This window comes from Hippichthys cyanospilos, chromosome 19, assembly GCF_059441005.1.
Source record: "Hippichthys cyanospilos isolate Australia breed blue-spotted pipefish chromosome 19, RoL_Hcya_1.0, whole genome shotgun sequence".
In the NCBI taxonomy this organism is placed as follows: domain Eukaryota; kingdom Metazoa; phylum Chordata; class Actinopteri; order Syngnathiformes; family Syngnathidae; genus Hippichthys; species Hippichthys cyanospilos.
In genome coordinates, this window is record NC_142387.1 from 694,295 (window position 1) to 707,500 (window position 13,206).

A 13,206-nucleotide genomic window follows, 5' to 3' on the forward strand; every position below is an offset into this window, starting at 1 on the left:
GCAAATGAAGGACTGCAAGACCTATAAAAAAGTCAATAGAAGTGATGTGCTAGGATGAACAGAAAAATTGTTATGAATTTTTTTAATGTGCAGTTTTGTCCCATTCTTAGACATTAGCTGGTCTCAAACTAGTGCCTTTTTCTCTTAAATGATTCACCCCATTACCTTCAACTTTGGCATGAATCATTATCCAACTGAGGGGCACACATAGTCCAAATATCGTGAAGATCTCTTGACATAAAAGATGGGGGCGGAGCTTCCAATTATGTTTAATACTTCCTTTGCCAAGAGTGACAAAAATCTTAATAACTCAGCTATGACAGCTTCAAACCATCTGAAACTTTCCCGGGCCTTTAAAAGTAATGCAATAATACAGCTATGTGATAAACTTTCACATCATTTACAGCGCCACCCAGTGGCGGACAAAAATCTTATTTTTTATACTTTTATGTACTGTGAAATGCCTGTTTGACTAAATGAACTAAAAAATGGTCAGAAAAGCTATGACACATTGGAACATTAAGGTTCTCAACTTTTATGACTTTTCATTAAAGGGCGTGGCCTCTATGCCAACTCAAAATCCGATGTCTCGCGAAAACGGTAAAAGTTGCTGTAATTGGACCTAGACGATCTTATATTTTTAAAACTTCATATATGGGATGGGAGTCCAATGTGAAACACACCTACAAGCCTATTTTTTATCATAGTACGAGCGCCACCTAGTGGCAGCAAAAAATATAGCAAATCCTCAATGTTTTTATGTACTCTGCTGAGCCCCTTGAAGTGATATCTCTTAAATGTTTTCTGAAAAGCCAGTGGCCATGCCTTATGCCCCCCACAAATCAGTACAATGTTTCGACAGTGGGTGTGGCCTATGTGGCATTGAAAGTCACAAAATTGGAACAATAAAAGCTGCAGTAACTCCACACACATTGTCCCACCTTGTCTAAATTTTACATATTTGGTAATAGTCCTGCACTGAAGTGATCTACAACAAATTTTTCATCATTCATAGTCCTTGTTCATACCCCGACCTGTTCATACCCCAACGTGCACAGGTCTGCGAGGGCCCTTTATAGCTGCTTGCAGCTCTAGTTATTATTATTATTATTTACTGTGCAGCACTTTTCCCACCAAATTCACTGCTCGGGCCCTAATAATAATAATAATAATAATAATAATAATAATAATAATAATAATAATAATAATAATAATAATCTGGGGAGGAACAATAGGGACCTCGCAGTGGTCACTGCTCTTGCCCTAATAATAATAATAATAATCTGGGGAGGAACAATAGGGACCTCGCAGTGGTCACTGCTCGGGCCCTATTATAATCTGGAGAAAAAAGAGGGCTCTCGCAGCGGTAGCTGCTCGGGCCCTAATAATCCGAATAAAAACAAGAGGGCTCTCGCAGCGGTAGCTGCTCGGGCACTAACAATCTGGAGAAAAACAAGAGGGCTCTCGCAAGCTGTAGCTGCTCGGGCCCTAAATAGGAAGAGTAAAACAAAAGGATAATGAGCCTTTTGAGGAATACAGAGTAATGACTACTGTATTCAAAACTCACAGTGGCCTGCAGGAAGATGGAGATGTAAATGGCCCATTTCACCAAAAGACACAATTCGCAACTGGGTTAATAAACATTAAATGGCTTGCCTACAGACACCTTGGTGGAGTAGGTAAAGCACGCCCTCCATGCTGAAAAGATAATGATAATAATAATAACAATAATTAGAAAAAAAGACTTATTTAGTGTGCAATCATAATATATTTGGAAGTTTGCAAGAAGTAACGAGAGACATAAAATGGCTTATGAATATGTTAAAAAAAAAAAGATAAAATGGTGATGATAGACACGAGCATAGAGCTATACCATAGTATGATATTTAATATATTATTGATATGAGGATGAGGATATTGGTGATGATCGGTGAAGTACTATAATTCAAAATGGAACACATTGAGCACGTTTCCAGTTGGTGACTATCATCTTAAATGTTATAGGCCTAATGTAAATCTATATGGCAGTCCTTGCAAGGTATATGTTGTGCATGTCAGTTCTTTTCCATGAGCTGCGGGTTGTGTGATATGGGCCCACATGTATGTCTGTCTGTTTTTCTGTGTCTAATGATCTACGTCTTATATGTTTCGCGTCAAATTGTTAGAAATGGACAATAAAATTGGTTCATATTAGACAAAAGCAGTGGTCCCCAACCCCCGGTCTGTGGATTGGTACCGGGCCGCGTGGGCTGCACCAGAAATAATGTTTTGAAGATAATTTAGTTTGAATTGTACGCGCACACTGAATGCGAACGAGGCAAAAAAGCGGAGTGTTATGTATTGTAGTCAATGGAGTTCGCGTGACTGGGCGCGAATGCACGTTGGGCGACGCAATGCACGCGAATGGAGCAACGCGAATGGCCGCGCGCGGTCACGAGAAGTGAAATTTCGCCTTTCACGTGAAGTTTTGGGTTTTTTTTCCGCGTCGCCACAGCCAATCAACTTCGGGAACATTCAACGGCTCAAGCATATGGCGTTATATTTGTGCCACAATTACGCGCACGCGGAAAAAATTTGAGCGTTAAAAATAAAACTGAGCAGGCGAAAACAGATTTTGAGCGCAGTAAAAAAGTTCTTGAAAAGAAGTTTCTCGCTCAAAATTCCTTTTTGCTCGCTCGCAATAGCATTCTGGCGCTCAACATCTCGCTCTTGTTCGCGATACTCCTCCCTCCCTCGCTCAACATCGCGTTTGCTCAAAATTGAGCTCTCGCTTGCTCGAGTCGTCCTCTGCGCTCGCTCAGTTCTGCTCACGCGTTACGTTTGTGCCACAAAACCAGCCAATCAGAGCTTGTAAAAGCACATTGATTGACAGCTTGGTATGTAGCAAGGACCCCCCCCCCCCCCCCCCCCCGGTCTGCAATATAAAACAAAGGCGTTGACCGGTCCGCGGTGATCAAAAGGTTGGGGACCCCTGAACTAAAGAACAATGCTCGATTATGCTTTATTTAGTCTGTGTGATAAGAAGTCAAAACTAGGAATTTTGGATGGTCTCAAACTTGAGATTTGTGGGCAAAAACTAGTCCACTCACAGGGTTAATTCCCAGCCCTCAGGTGTTATTCTTAGAGTAAAAATAGAAAAATTGATTTTGGGATTGGATGAGACAAAACTATAAATTAAGAGATTACAAATGCTAAATTGATGGGTCAGCACAAATAAAATACACAAGGTTGTTGTGTTACATGTGAGGCTATACTAGGGGTGGATAGCCAAAGAAGGTTGAATCAATTGAAGTCAAATGATATTTTTGTCACAGAATTGATAAAACAAGAGTATAAATTAAGCAAAGTGACAAGGTGGACTAATTTGATTGGGGTTAATTTAGAGATAGAATTATTTTTAGAGTCTGTTATTAATTAAATTACTTATGATAAACAAGATATGAAAACATGTTGGAAATGTTGTGTTTGTTTTTATTCCCTGAATATAGATTTAATTTGTCTTACAGAAATATTAAATACAATAAGTTCGGAGGTAGTCAGCATGATTAGTTCACTGATGGAAATCACTAGTTGCTAATCTATTTGGATGTGGCGATAGATGATAATAACATCAAGATTAAGTTGTCTAAAATTGCATATTATTCTGAGGAAAAGAATTTTCGTAATTGGATGTGTTCTAAATTGGAAAAAAATAAATAAAAGAAAAATATTTAGAGTAAAAGAGAGTAGTCTTTGGGGAATCGAGGAACTTAATGTGTCTTTTGAGACTTAGCTGTTACGGGGTGAAGATGCTCACGAATAAAGTGGACCCCAAATCAGACTGGACTAAAGTTAGAATGGAAATTGTTTAATAACAAAAAGAGCACGTAACACGTGAGGAAAAAAACAAAGGGCAACCAGAAAGTACCAAATGAAAAGTACGGTAGAATTTGCACAGCTACAAAGTAACAACTGAGATTGTCCATAAAAGATATCAATGGAATGGGGCAACTAAGAAGCAGCTACTCACAGGCAGGGCAGATCAGTCGTAAGACGCCGTCGAGAGACAACGGGAGGCATAAATGTAACAACGGAAAATGCTCACGTGGCGCAACGCAGAGAAGAAAGCGAAAGTATCAAAAAGGTAAAATGCAGACTAGGCGGAAAAGGTAACTTGGGTGGAACGAGGAACTCGTTGCAGATCTCTGGAAAAGATCAAAATGTCATCCAGGTAAACAAGACAAAACTGATGTAGCATGTCCTGGAGCACGTCATTAATTAAGTTCTGAAACACCGCTGGAGCGTTTGTTAGTCCAAATGGCATAACTAAATATTCAAAGTGACCAAGAGGAGTCTTAAAGGCGGTCTACCACTCGTCTCCCTCTCGAATCCTGACCAAGTGATAAGCGTTGCTGCGATCCAGCTTGGTAAACACCAGGGCCGAGTGTAACGCCGCAAAGGCGGAGTCCAAGAGGAGTAGTGGGTACCTGTTTTTTACAATAATTTCATTAAGACCTCTGTAATCTACACAGGGCTGTAGGGTCTTATCTTTCTTGTCAGTGAAGAAAAATCCTGCCCCCATGGGCGACGAAGAGGGACAGATAAGACCTGACGCCAGGGATGAGGAGATGTACTCCTTTAATGTACTTTGTTCAGGCTGAGGCACCTATATAGCCTCGATATAGCCTCGTCTTGGGGAAAGAGGAGCCTGGTATAATGTCAATCGAACAGTCGTATGGTCGGTGTGGAGGAAGGGACATGGCCTGGTCTTTACTGAAGACCTCGTGGAGGTCGTGGTAATCGATCGGGACACGTTCAAGGTCTACTTCTACACTCGCTTCACAGACTGGTAACGGAGCCGTTACTCTGGCTGCCCGAAGGCAGTTAACATGGCAAAACGTGCTCCAATTGATAATGGCTGGTATTGTCCAAATAATATTGGGGTTGTGCAGCTTAAGCAATGTGAGACCCAGTACGACTGGGGCCCAGCGTGTTGGCATTACCAAGAGCTGGATCTCCTCTTTTTGATTACCTGACAAGTAATGTTCCCTCTAATTTTGAATGTGCCTGAGCATTCACACAAATTCCCTGAGCAGGCATTGGACCAAGGTGAGCAACTTCAGACATGCACACAGTGAGTCGCCGTGTGGATATCTGATGTCGCCCCTAAAGTAACCTATATCACATGACATTTTGTCATTAATGAGCAAGGAAGGAGGGGTGCTTTGAACATATCGAGGGGCCTTGCTACGGCCCTCGAATGAAGCAAGGCGGCTTGGAACGCTAAGAAATGAAGGATAAAGCACAACCTGATGATGTCCAACAACTTTTAAACATATGTAAAGACCAGTACTGTGCTTCTGGGCGCATAGCCTGTCATTTATGAGGGCACAGCCGAGGTGAAAAGCATCGTCCAGGACCAATACGGGAGAACGATGCATCTATGCATCCATGTTTGTAGGAGCCAAGTCACAGCATTTGGAATTATTATTGGTTTTGATCCCAAAATCCCAAAATGAATTTAAATTTCAGTTTTTGTAATTTGTTGAATGGTTGTTTTAGCTCACTGCCCAGTGGACATTTATGTTACTGCCCCTTTAAGTCTGGGAGAGAGGTCAATGATACTGGCCTTGAAGAGCCTTGGGGTTTGCATCACAGGGGCAATTGAGATTAATTGCAGATTAGAGCGCACGGTTTCTTCACCGTAATGTTTGCCTTTGATTTGAAGTACTTTTGTTTGAAGAACTTTAGAACTGCTGTGGAAATAAATGTAGCGTTTTATTGATTCAAAGAGAGACCTGTGGAAATGTTATTATTTTTATTTTATTTGAACCTGGGCAAGCATACAAGTAAGCCAGGCGGCCAGAAGAATGCAAAATGTTGCCATTCTGATCACAACTATTTCTGTTCGTTTTCAACAATTTGTTATTTTTTCATATCTTGAGCAATAAATGTTTTAGACATGACAGTGTGATGTATATTTCACTTGTCACCATGGCAATAAACGAGGCACAAGTTGTGAAAAAGAAAAAAAAATCTCACTCACTTTCACCGCTTCTTCTTCTATTTGCATACGCTCCGACAGCCATTCCATCTTATTATTTACTTTGGCGTGTTGAGCGGATGTGTCGCTGCTCGTTCGTTTCGCGAGGATAAGGGGTTCGCATTTGACTTCTCTTAACTACGCACTGTTGCTAGCTAGCTAACCAGCACTGGGTGTATATGCAGCGAACGTTTCTGTCCTTATGTTTGATTAGATCAGAAGTGTCAAACTAATTTTTGTCGCGGGCCATTTTGTAGCAAGAACTTCCTTTATTGGGCCGATATGTTGACGAAACCAAGTCGATTTTAAATTGTCTCATAATATTATTACTGTACACAGCAAATTTATGGCTTAGTTGTTTTGAAACTAGAAGTAAAGCAGTCTAGTTTGTTCATTTATTGTTTACTTTACTGTAACAGAACAAACCAAAACATTTCAACTTTATTTTTCATTATACATGACAAGCCAAAGTTTTGGAACAGAGTTTAGCAAGGGTCATGGAAAATTACATGATTTGCTTTCACGGGCCACATAAAATGACGTGGCGGGCCGGATTTGGCCCCCGGGCCTTGAGTTTGACACCTGTGGATTAGATGAATCGTATAAGCTAAACATTCATAGGCTGGAAACTTTCACTCGCTGTCACAATGCAAAATGGTAAAAAAAAACAATATTATTGGTCCAATTAACCAGATAAGATGAGGTCTAATATTAAATATTATTTAATATGTTTGTATTGCATTGTGTTTTATGCGCAGCATAGACATTCTAGTGCGTTGAGATCGTGCGAGCAGTGCGCAAATGGGCGCGCACGCGGCTTAGAGGGAACACTGCTGACAAGCGTAGTGTTAAAGTGACGGTTCGATGGGTGACGACCGCCAGAGGGCGTCCATTCAAATCAAAAACAGGTTTCGGGGGTTCAATCACGTTTAAAGGACAACCCAATTTTTTGACAAAAGAATAGTCCACAAAATTATCATCAGCGCCAGAGTCAACGAGAGCTGAAATTGGAGCCATGTGTTTGCCCCAAGCAAGCTCGCCAGTTAATTGCAACCTATTCGCCTCAGCACTCCCGGAGGCTCTGTCAGGAACTTCCTTACCCGCCGGAGACTTGTATTCATTATCCTCAGTCGTGAGGGTGAAGGGTGACGGACTGGGAACGAGGTTGTTCAGTGGTCCCGCAGAGGCTTTTCCCGCAGCGGGCGATCTGAATAGCACAGTACAAGCAAAGCTGAAGTTTCATCCTTCTCTCTTGCTCCGTAGGAGGGAGGCGCCCTCCGCCCAGCTGGATGGGCTCTCCGGCGACAGCTTGATTGGCCGCGTGGCGTTCCACTGGCGAAACTGCCGACGCGGCTTGCTCTCTTCTTGCCGGGGAGAGCGGCGGCGGAGGTCTCGGCTCCTGTGTGCACTCCCGCCCTCGCTCACGCAGGCGGTTATCCACGCAAATGGTGAGACCGATCAGCTCCTCGTGGTTTTGTCACGGGCGGCCAAGTCGTCCTTAAGTCCGGGGCTCAAGCCCCGCCGAAAAATGCCACATAGCGCTGCCTCGGCAAACCCGCTTTCTGCAGCTAATATACGAAAGGAGATTGAGTATTCAGCCGAAGCCTGTCCTTGCTTGTGATCCAACAGCCGATCACCGGCTTCTCTGTCCCGCACAGGGTGATCAAAAACATTTCTCATTTCTTTGAGAAAAGCTGAGAGTGACGCACGGGGGGTTGGCATGACTGACCGCCATGGACCACGCCACCACTTTGCTGGTAAGCAAACTCCTAATAAATGCTACCCTCGCTCTCTCACTGGTGTAAGTGGATGGTTTCTGGTCAAACACTAGCGAACACGGATGGAGAAATTGTCCACATGCCCCTAGTTCGCCCGCATAACGAGGTGGGTGTGGGATATTTGGCTCCCGGTTTGCGAGCTCAACCCGGGCGCAGATGTGCTCAAGGCAAGCGGTGGCCAGAAAGACGTGGTGTCCATAATTTCGCGTAACGTGCTGTCATGCTGGCCCACTAGGCCTTCGTGACTGGCCAATGATGCACGGAACTGTTCAAGCCTAAGGGGTCTATAATAATGGTCCGATTATTCTGTTACGGGGTGAGGATGCTCACAAATAAAGTGGACCCCAAATCAGACTGGACTAAAGGTTAGAAAGGAAATTGTTTAATAACAAAAAGAGCATGTAACACGTGAGGAGAAAAACAAAGGGGAATCACAAAGTACCAAATGAAAAGCACGGTAGAATTTGCACACCTACAAAGTAACAACTGAGATTGTCCATAAAAGATATCAATTGAATGGGGCAACTAAGAACCAGCTACTCACAGGGAGGGCGGATCAGCTGTAAGACGCCGTCGGGAGACAACAGGAGGCATAAATGTAACAACGGAAAATGCTCACGTGGCGTAACTCGGAGAAGAAAGCCAAAGTATCAAAAAGGTAAAGTGCAGACTAGGCGGAAAAGGTAACTTGGGTGGAACGAGGAACTCTGGAACGATGAAGAATGTGATGCAATAATCCGATGGCGTCTGACAGTGTCGGCTGCGCTTAAGTAGTCTCGGGATTACCGATAGGAGGCAGGTGGTGACGCCATTCTCCCAGGATAGTTCCTATCTGTTTTGCAATGCCCAAAAAGCCTGCAAGGGGACACCAAGAGCAGAGATCATAACATTAGCGTGAGAAAGTTAACCAAGAGGTCAAGAGGTTTTTGACTGTATAACCTTTGATTTAATATTCAAACAGTTTTGCAGTTGATTGCCCTGTCTCAACTGAGTGCAATCACCAACCGGCACGTATTTATGTAACCATGGCAACCATGGTTCCACCCACCATAATAGATTGGCATGTCTTCTGACTACTTGTTTAACTCTCTTAATATGAACAAATTAAAATACACAAAAAGCTTTTTGGCTCCAACATATATCAAAGGCAATATCTGTCTGTAATGGATGAGGGGGTGAAATAAAACTAGAAATTGAAGACTTACTAAAATCTGGAATGCTGATTGAATGTGACAACTCATCATGCAATACTTGCATCTTCTATAAAGAAGGCGCCTCCTTCAAAGAAGAATGATCTATGACTTTCAAGAAGTGAACAAGGTAGTCCTTGCTAACGAACTAAACATAACGAATCCCCCACACGTTGCCAAATAACCTAAAAAAAAAAAAAATCTCAATTCCATTTCAACCAGATAACGGAGTCTGGTTTGCGTTCACATCTGAATACAAAAGATGTAAGTGGCGACCTAGTGGGTAATGTGAAAATTCGTCAATCTTCTCCCAAGCAACACCACTTGCTTAGGCTCAATTAATCCACTTTGTGGAAGCCGAATTTCGATTAATGTCAAAACAAACAGAAAAAGATTGTAGGATGGAGATATCAGCTTTAGGCCAACACTAGGCCAACATGGGCAAATTCATATTGTTGTGAAAAACAAGTTTAATTTCTTGGCCACATGTTTTCATCAGATGGCTGTCGCATTTGATTCAAAGTGCAAAGATGTCATTTTATCTGTACTAAATCATGAAACTAAGTGAGGAGTGATGTGATTTTTCAGGTTATGTAATTAAAGTGGAAATTGAACTTTGGATATACAGTGGGCCCCCGTGTTCCGAACTTAATCCGTTCAGTGGCTACGCTCGTAACTTGAACTGCTCGTATGACGGGCAATCCAAACCTATGTTAATTAGTGAATGCGTGCAACGCGCGCAAAAACCTTAGGTAAAAACATCACGGCTTTATACACATATTAAAAATGAGTAACATAATCTACTGTACAGTTAAATTAAATAACATATACAAAGGAAAAATGACATTTACCTTTGGGGCGACGTGACTTGTGCTGGGTGGAGGCGGAGGGGAGCAGAGACCAACCCGCAGAATTTATTTATGTATTTTCTTAAACGGGAACTTTTCTCAAACTAGAACATATCACCGGCGATTTCCTTCTCTTTAATCCATAATAGAAGAAGCCTCTCAATTTTGTTGTCGATCAAGGTCCGTCCCCGGCAAGGAAAGTCTTGCCCTTAGAAGATTGCTGAGCGGTTACGGCCATACTCACGAGCAAGGTTAACCATGCGTGCGCCTGCTTTGTATTTATTTATTTTTATTATCTCCTGCTTCGTTTCTATTGTCATCATCCTCTTACTTCTTCCTTTACCGCCACTAGCAATTTTAGAAGCCATGTCTAACAGATAAAGTTTGCAAAGTCTTCACAACATTCCTTCCTTCCGTTGTTGACTGGTTTTCTCTCCTTCCTTCCGTCCCGACCAACTGTGCCATCAAGCTAGATGAAGGCGTTCGACCAATAGCATATCGGCATCTCCGTGACTAACACCGTGACTAACACCGTGACTGAAACAGTGACTGTGACATTGTAAGAGCAATAGCATAACAGCGATACCATGTTTTGCGTGAGCAAATGATTTCATTGATGTAGCAAAGCGAGTTCAATTGTGCGTACACATTGACCGGCAAAGAGTGGTGAAATCATAGTTATAACCATCAGGAATATGCACACACGTTAAAAATTAATACCATAATCTACTTTGCAGTTAATTAAATTAATATGGATACACAAAGGATAATTGACATTTTCCTCTGGGGCGACGTGACTTGAGCCGAGTGGAGACGGAGGTGAGCAGAGACCAACCCGCAGAATTTATTGATTTATTTTCTTAAACAAGAACTTTTCTCAAACTAAAACATATCACCGGCGATTTCCTTCTCTTTAATCCATAATAGATGAAGCCTCTCCATTTTGTTGTCGAGCGAGGTCCGTCCCCCGGCAAGGAAAGTCTTGCCCTTAGAAGATTGCCGAGTGGTTACGTCCATACTCACGAGCAAGGTTAAGTATGCGTGTGCCTCCTTCGTATTTTTTTATTATCTCCTGCTTGGTTTCTATTGGCGTCATCCTCTTACTTCTTCCTTTACCGCCACTTGCAATTTTAGAAGCCATGTCTAACAGATAAAGTTTGCAAAATCTTCACAACATTCCTTCCTTCCGTCCCGACCAGCTTTACCATCAAGCTAGATAAAGGCGTTCGGCCAATAGCATATTGGCATTTCTGTGATTGACGTGACGCCGGCCAATAGCATCTCCGTGACTGACACCGTGACTGGACAGTGACTGTGACATTGTAAGAGCAATAGCGTTCTACGTGGCCGTGATGAGCGTCAACTTCTAAATTAGTTGATGTAGCAAAGCGAAAATAAATGTACGAACACAATGGCCGGCATGTCATATTGTTGGTAAGACGGAAGGTTTGTGCGTAAGTGGGGGACAAAAAACTTTGCGGTCCACGCTCGTAAGTCGAAATGTTCGTAAAAGAGTGTGTTCGTAAACCAGGGGCCGACTGTATTAAATTTTATTGAAGTTTTTTTTGGTGATATAGACGACAGCATTATCTACTATTATCTACATTAGTATTGTTCAAATTAGCATTAAATTGAGTCTTGTTCTTTGACAAATCTCGACAGGAGGGATATTGCAGTAGACTTTCACATATTCTGTAATTTAAAAACAAACAAAAAATGTTTTATGTATGTAAAGTACAATATGCACGAGATCCCAAGTAAAAAAAAGAAGATACAATGCACAACCCTTATATTAATTTCAAGTGATTCATATGGATTGGGTATATATGATATGGGTTGTACTTTAAGACAATGCAAGTGCGGTTTAGTTTTGATTATTGTGTTTTATAAATCGGTAGAGGTAGTTTCTTAGTTACCCAAATGAAATTAAATGGGTTAATACTTTACATTGTGAGATAATGCAACTTTGTGGCCAGATTTTTTAGAATTAGAAAAATGTTGATGAGAATTTTACTTGTCCATAGTGAGCAGTCCATTTAGTGTTAAACAAATGACAGAAGTTTGAGTGAGTTTGAGTTTTTACCCCTGCAGGAATGCCGAAACATCAAAAACCTTGTGACTGGATGCTGATCTAAGTGATTAAGCGAAAGTGTTTGTCCTGTCCATGGTGGTGAGGTTCACCTGAAGTGTGTTGATGACCCCAACTGGTATGAGGATTTTTGAACGATCATCTTGGATCCATTTGTCGCTGCCAGAGGCGGGTACCACTGACAGACAGCTCATGCACTTTTGAGGCGATGTTTGATTGTTTTCGTCATCAAGGGAGCATGTTCTCTGGAGATACCCCAGCTGCCTGAGAGCTGTGAGAGCTGTCACAGGGCCTGACCAAGCAGGTGGTAAATTAGGGGGCATCTTGCCCCTTTCCTATTAAAGGGTCTTGAGTGTTCCGATTTCTCTCATGAGTCATCATTTTTGGTTCTTCCTGCGGGGGTAGGAATGATTTCTCTTTTCAAAAGGGTGAAAAAGCCTTTTTTTTTTAATGCATACAAAATTGAACGGAGAGAAGTATTGGCAGTTAACGTCACCCTCTCCAAATAAAAAAAGTAAATATATAAAATATGTTTGTAAGATGTGAAGATGTGACTTTGAATTGACTGCTCACTGAGGGTATTTTGTGTATAAAAGTGATATCTATGCAATATATGCAATAAAATACACGACTAATTGTTGAATCCAGACAGAGAATGAAGATGAACATAGCCTCTGAGTATAAATGTATTTGGTTTAATAAAAAATAGTCCTACAGTCGAAAATCATACTGAAGTGACTGATGCAAGGGGATGTGAGAATTTTAACAAAGATGTGATAAACAGGAGATACATTTTAGAATAACTGTATCTAGGTCATCCCATATTTGTTCTTGCAACATGTATATTAGAACTGCAGACATGGATATATTTTGTTGGAGCTGTTGGTGAATGAAGCGCATGTGAGGAGCAGACACGTCTCGAAGGTCAGAACAGCAACAGACAGAACAACAACAGAAGGTCAGATCAGAATCGAATCTCACCTGCATCCCCTGCAAAGAATGGAGGTTGCATGAACTATCACCTGCATCCCTTACAAAACATGGGGGTTGGTGTTTGTGTTCCTGACAAAGAAGATCACAGCATGGAAGCACACCTACACCACCACTATCACAAAATGATTGTTTGCCTTGTTGCCAAGACCTCTCCCACAAATCCCTAAGTCCTAGGGCCATCCCAAATTAATAAATAGGGAGCGGAAAGGATCTGTAACCAGACCGAAAGGAGATCTGAGAAGGTCAGGTCCTCTCTCCTTGCAAGAAAGAAAACCTTGTTGTCTTC

The 13,206-nt window shown here is 42.0% G+C and overlaps 1 protein-coding gene across 1 annotated transcript in view; it reads right to left on the reverse strand.

The window, feature by feature from the left end:
• Window positions 1-8,166: 8,166 nt before the first annotated feature.
• Window positions 8,167-13,206, reverse strand: part of zfhx2 (zinc finger homeobox 2) — a 77,804-nt gene continuing 72,764 nt past the window's right edge. Inside the window, exon 4 of the mRNA XM_088402497.1 lies at window positions 8,167-8,655. Within this exon, the coding sequence (XP_088258623.1) occupies window positions 8,567-8,655 (89 nt within the window). The 3' untranslated portion in view covers window positions 8,167-8,566. The remainder of the gene's footprint in view (window positions 8,656-13,206) is intronic.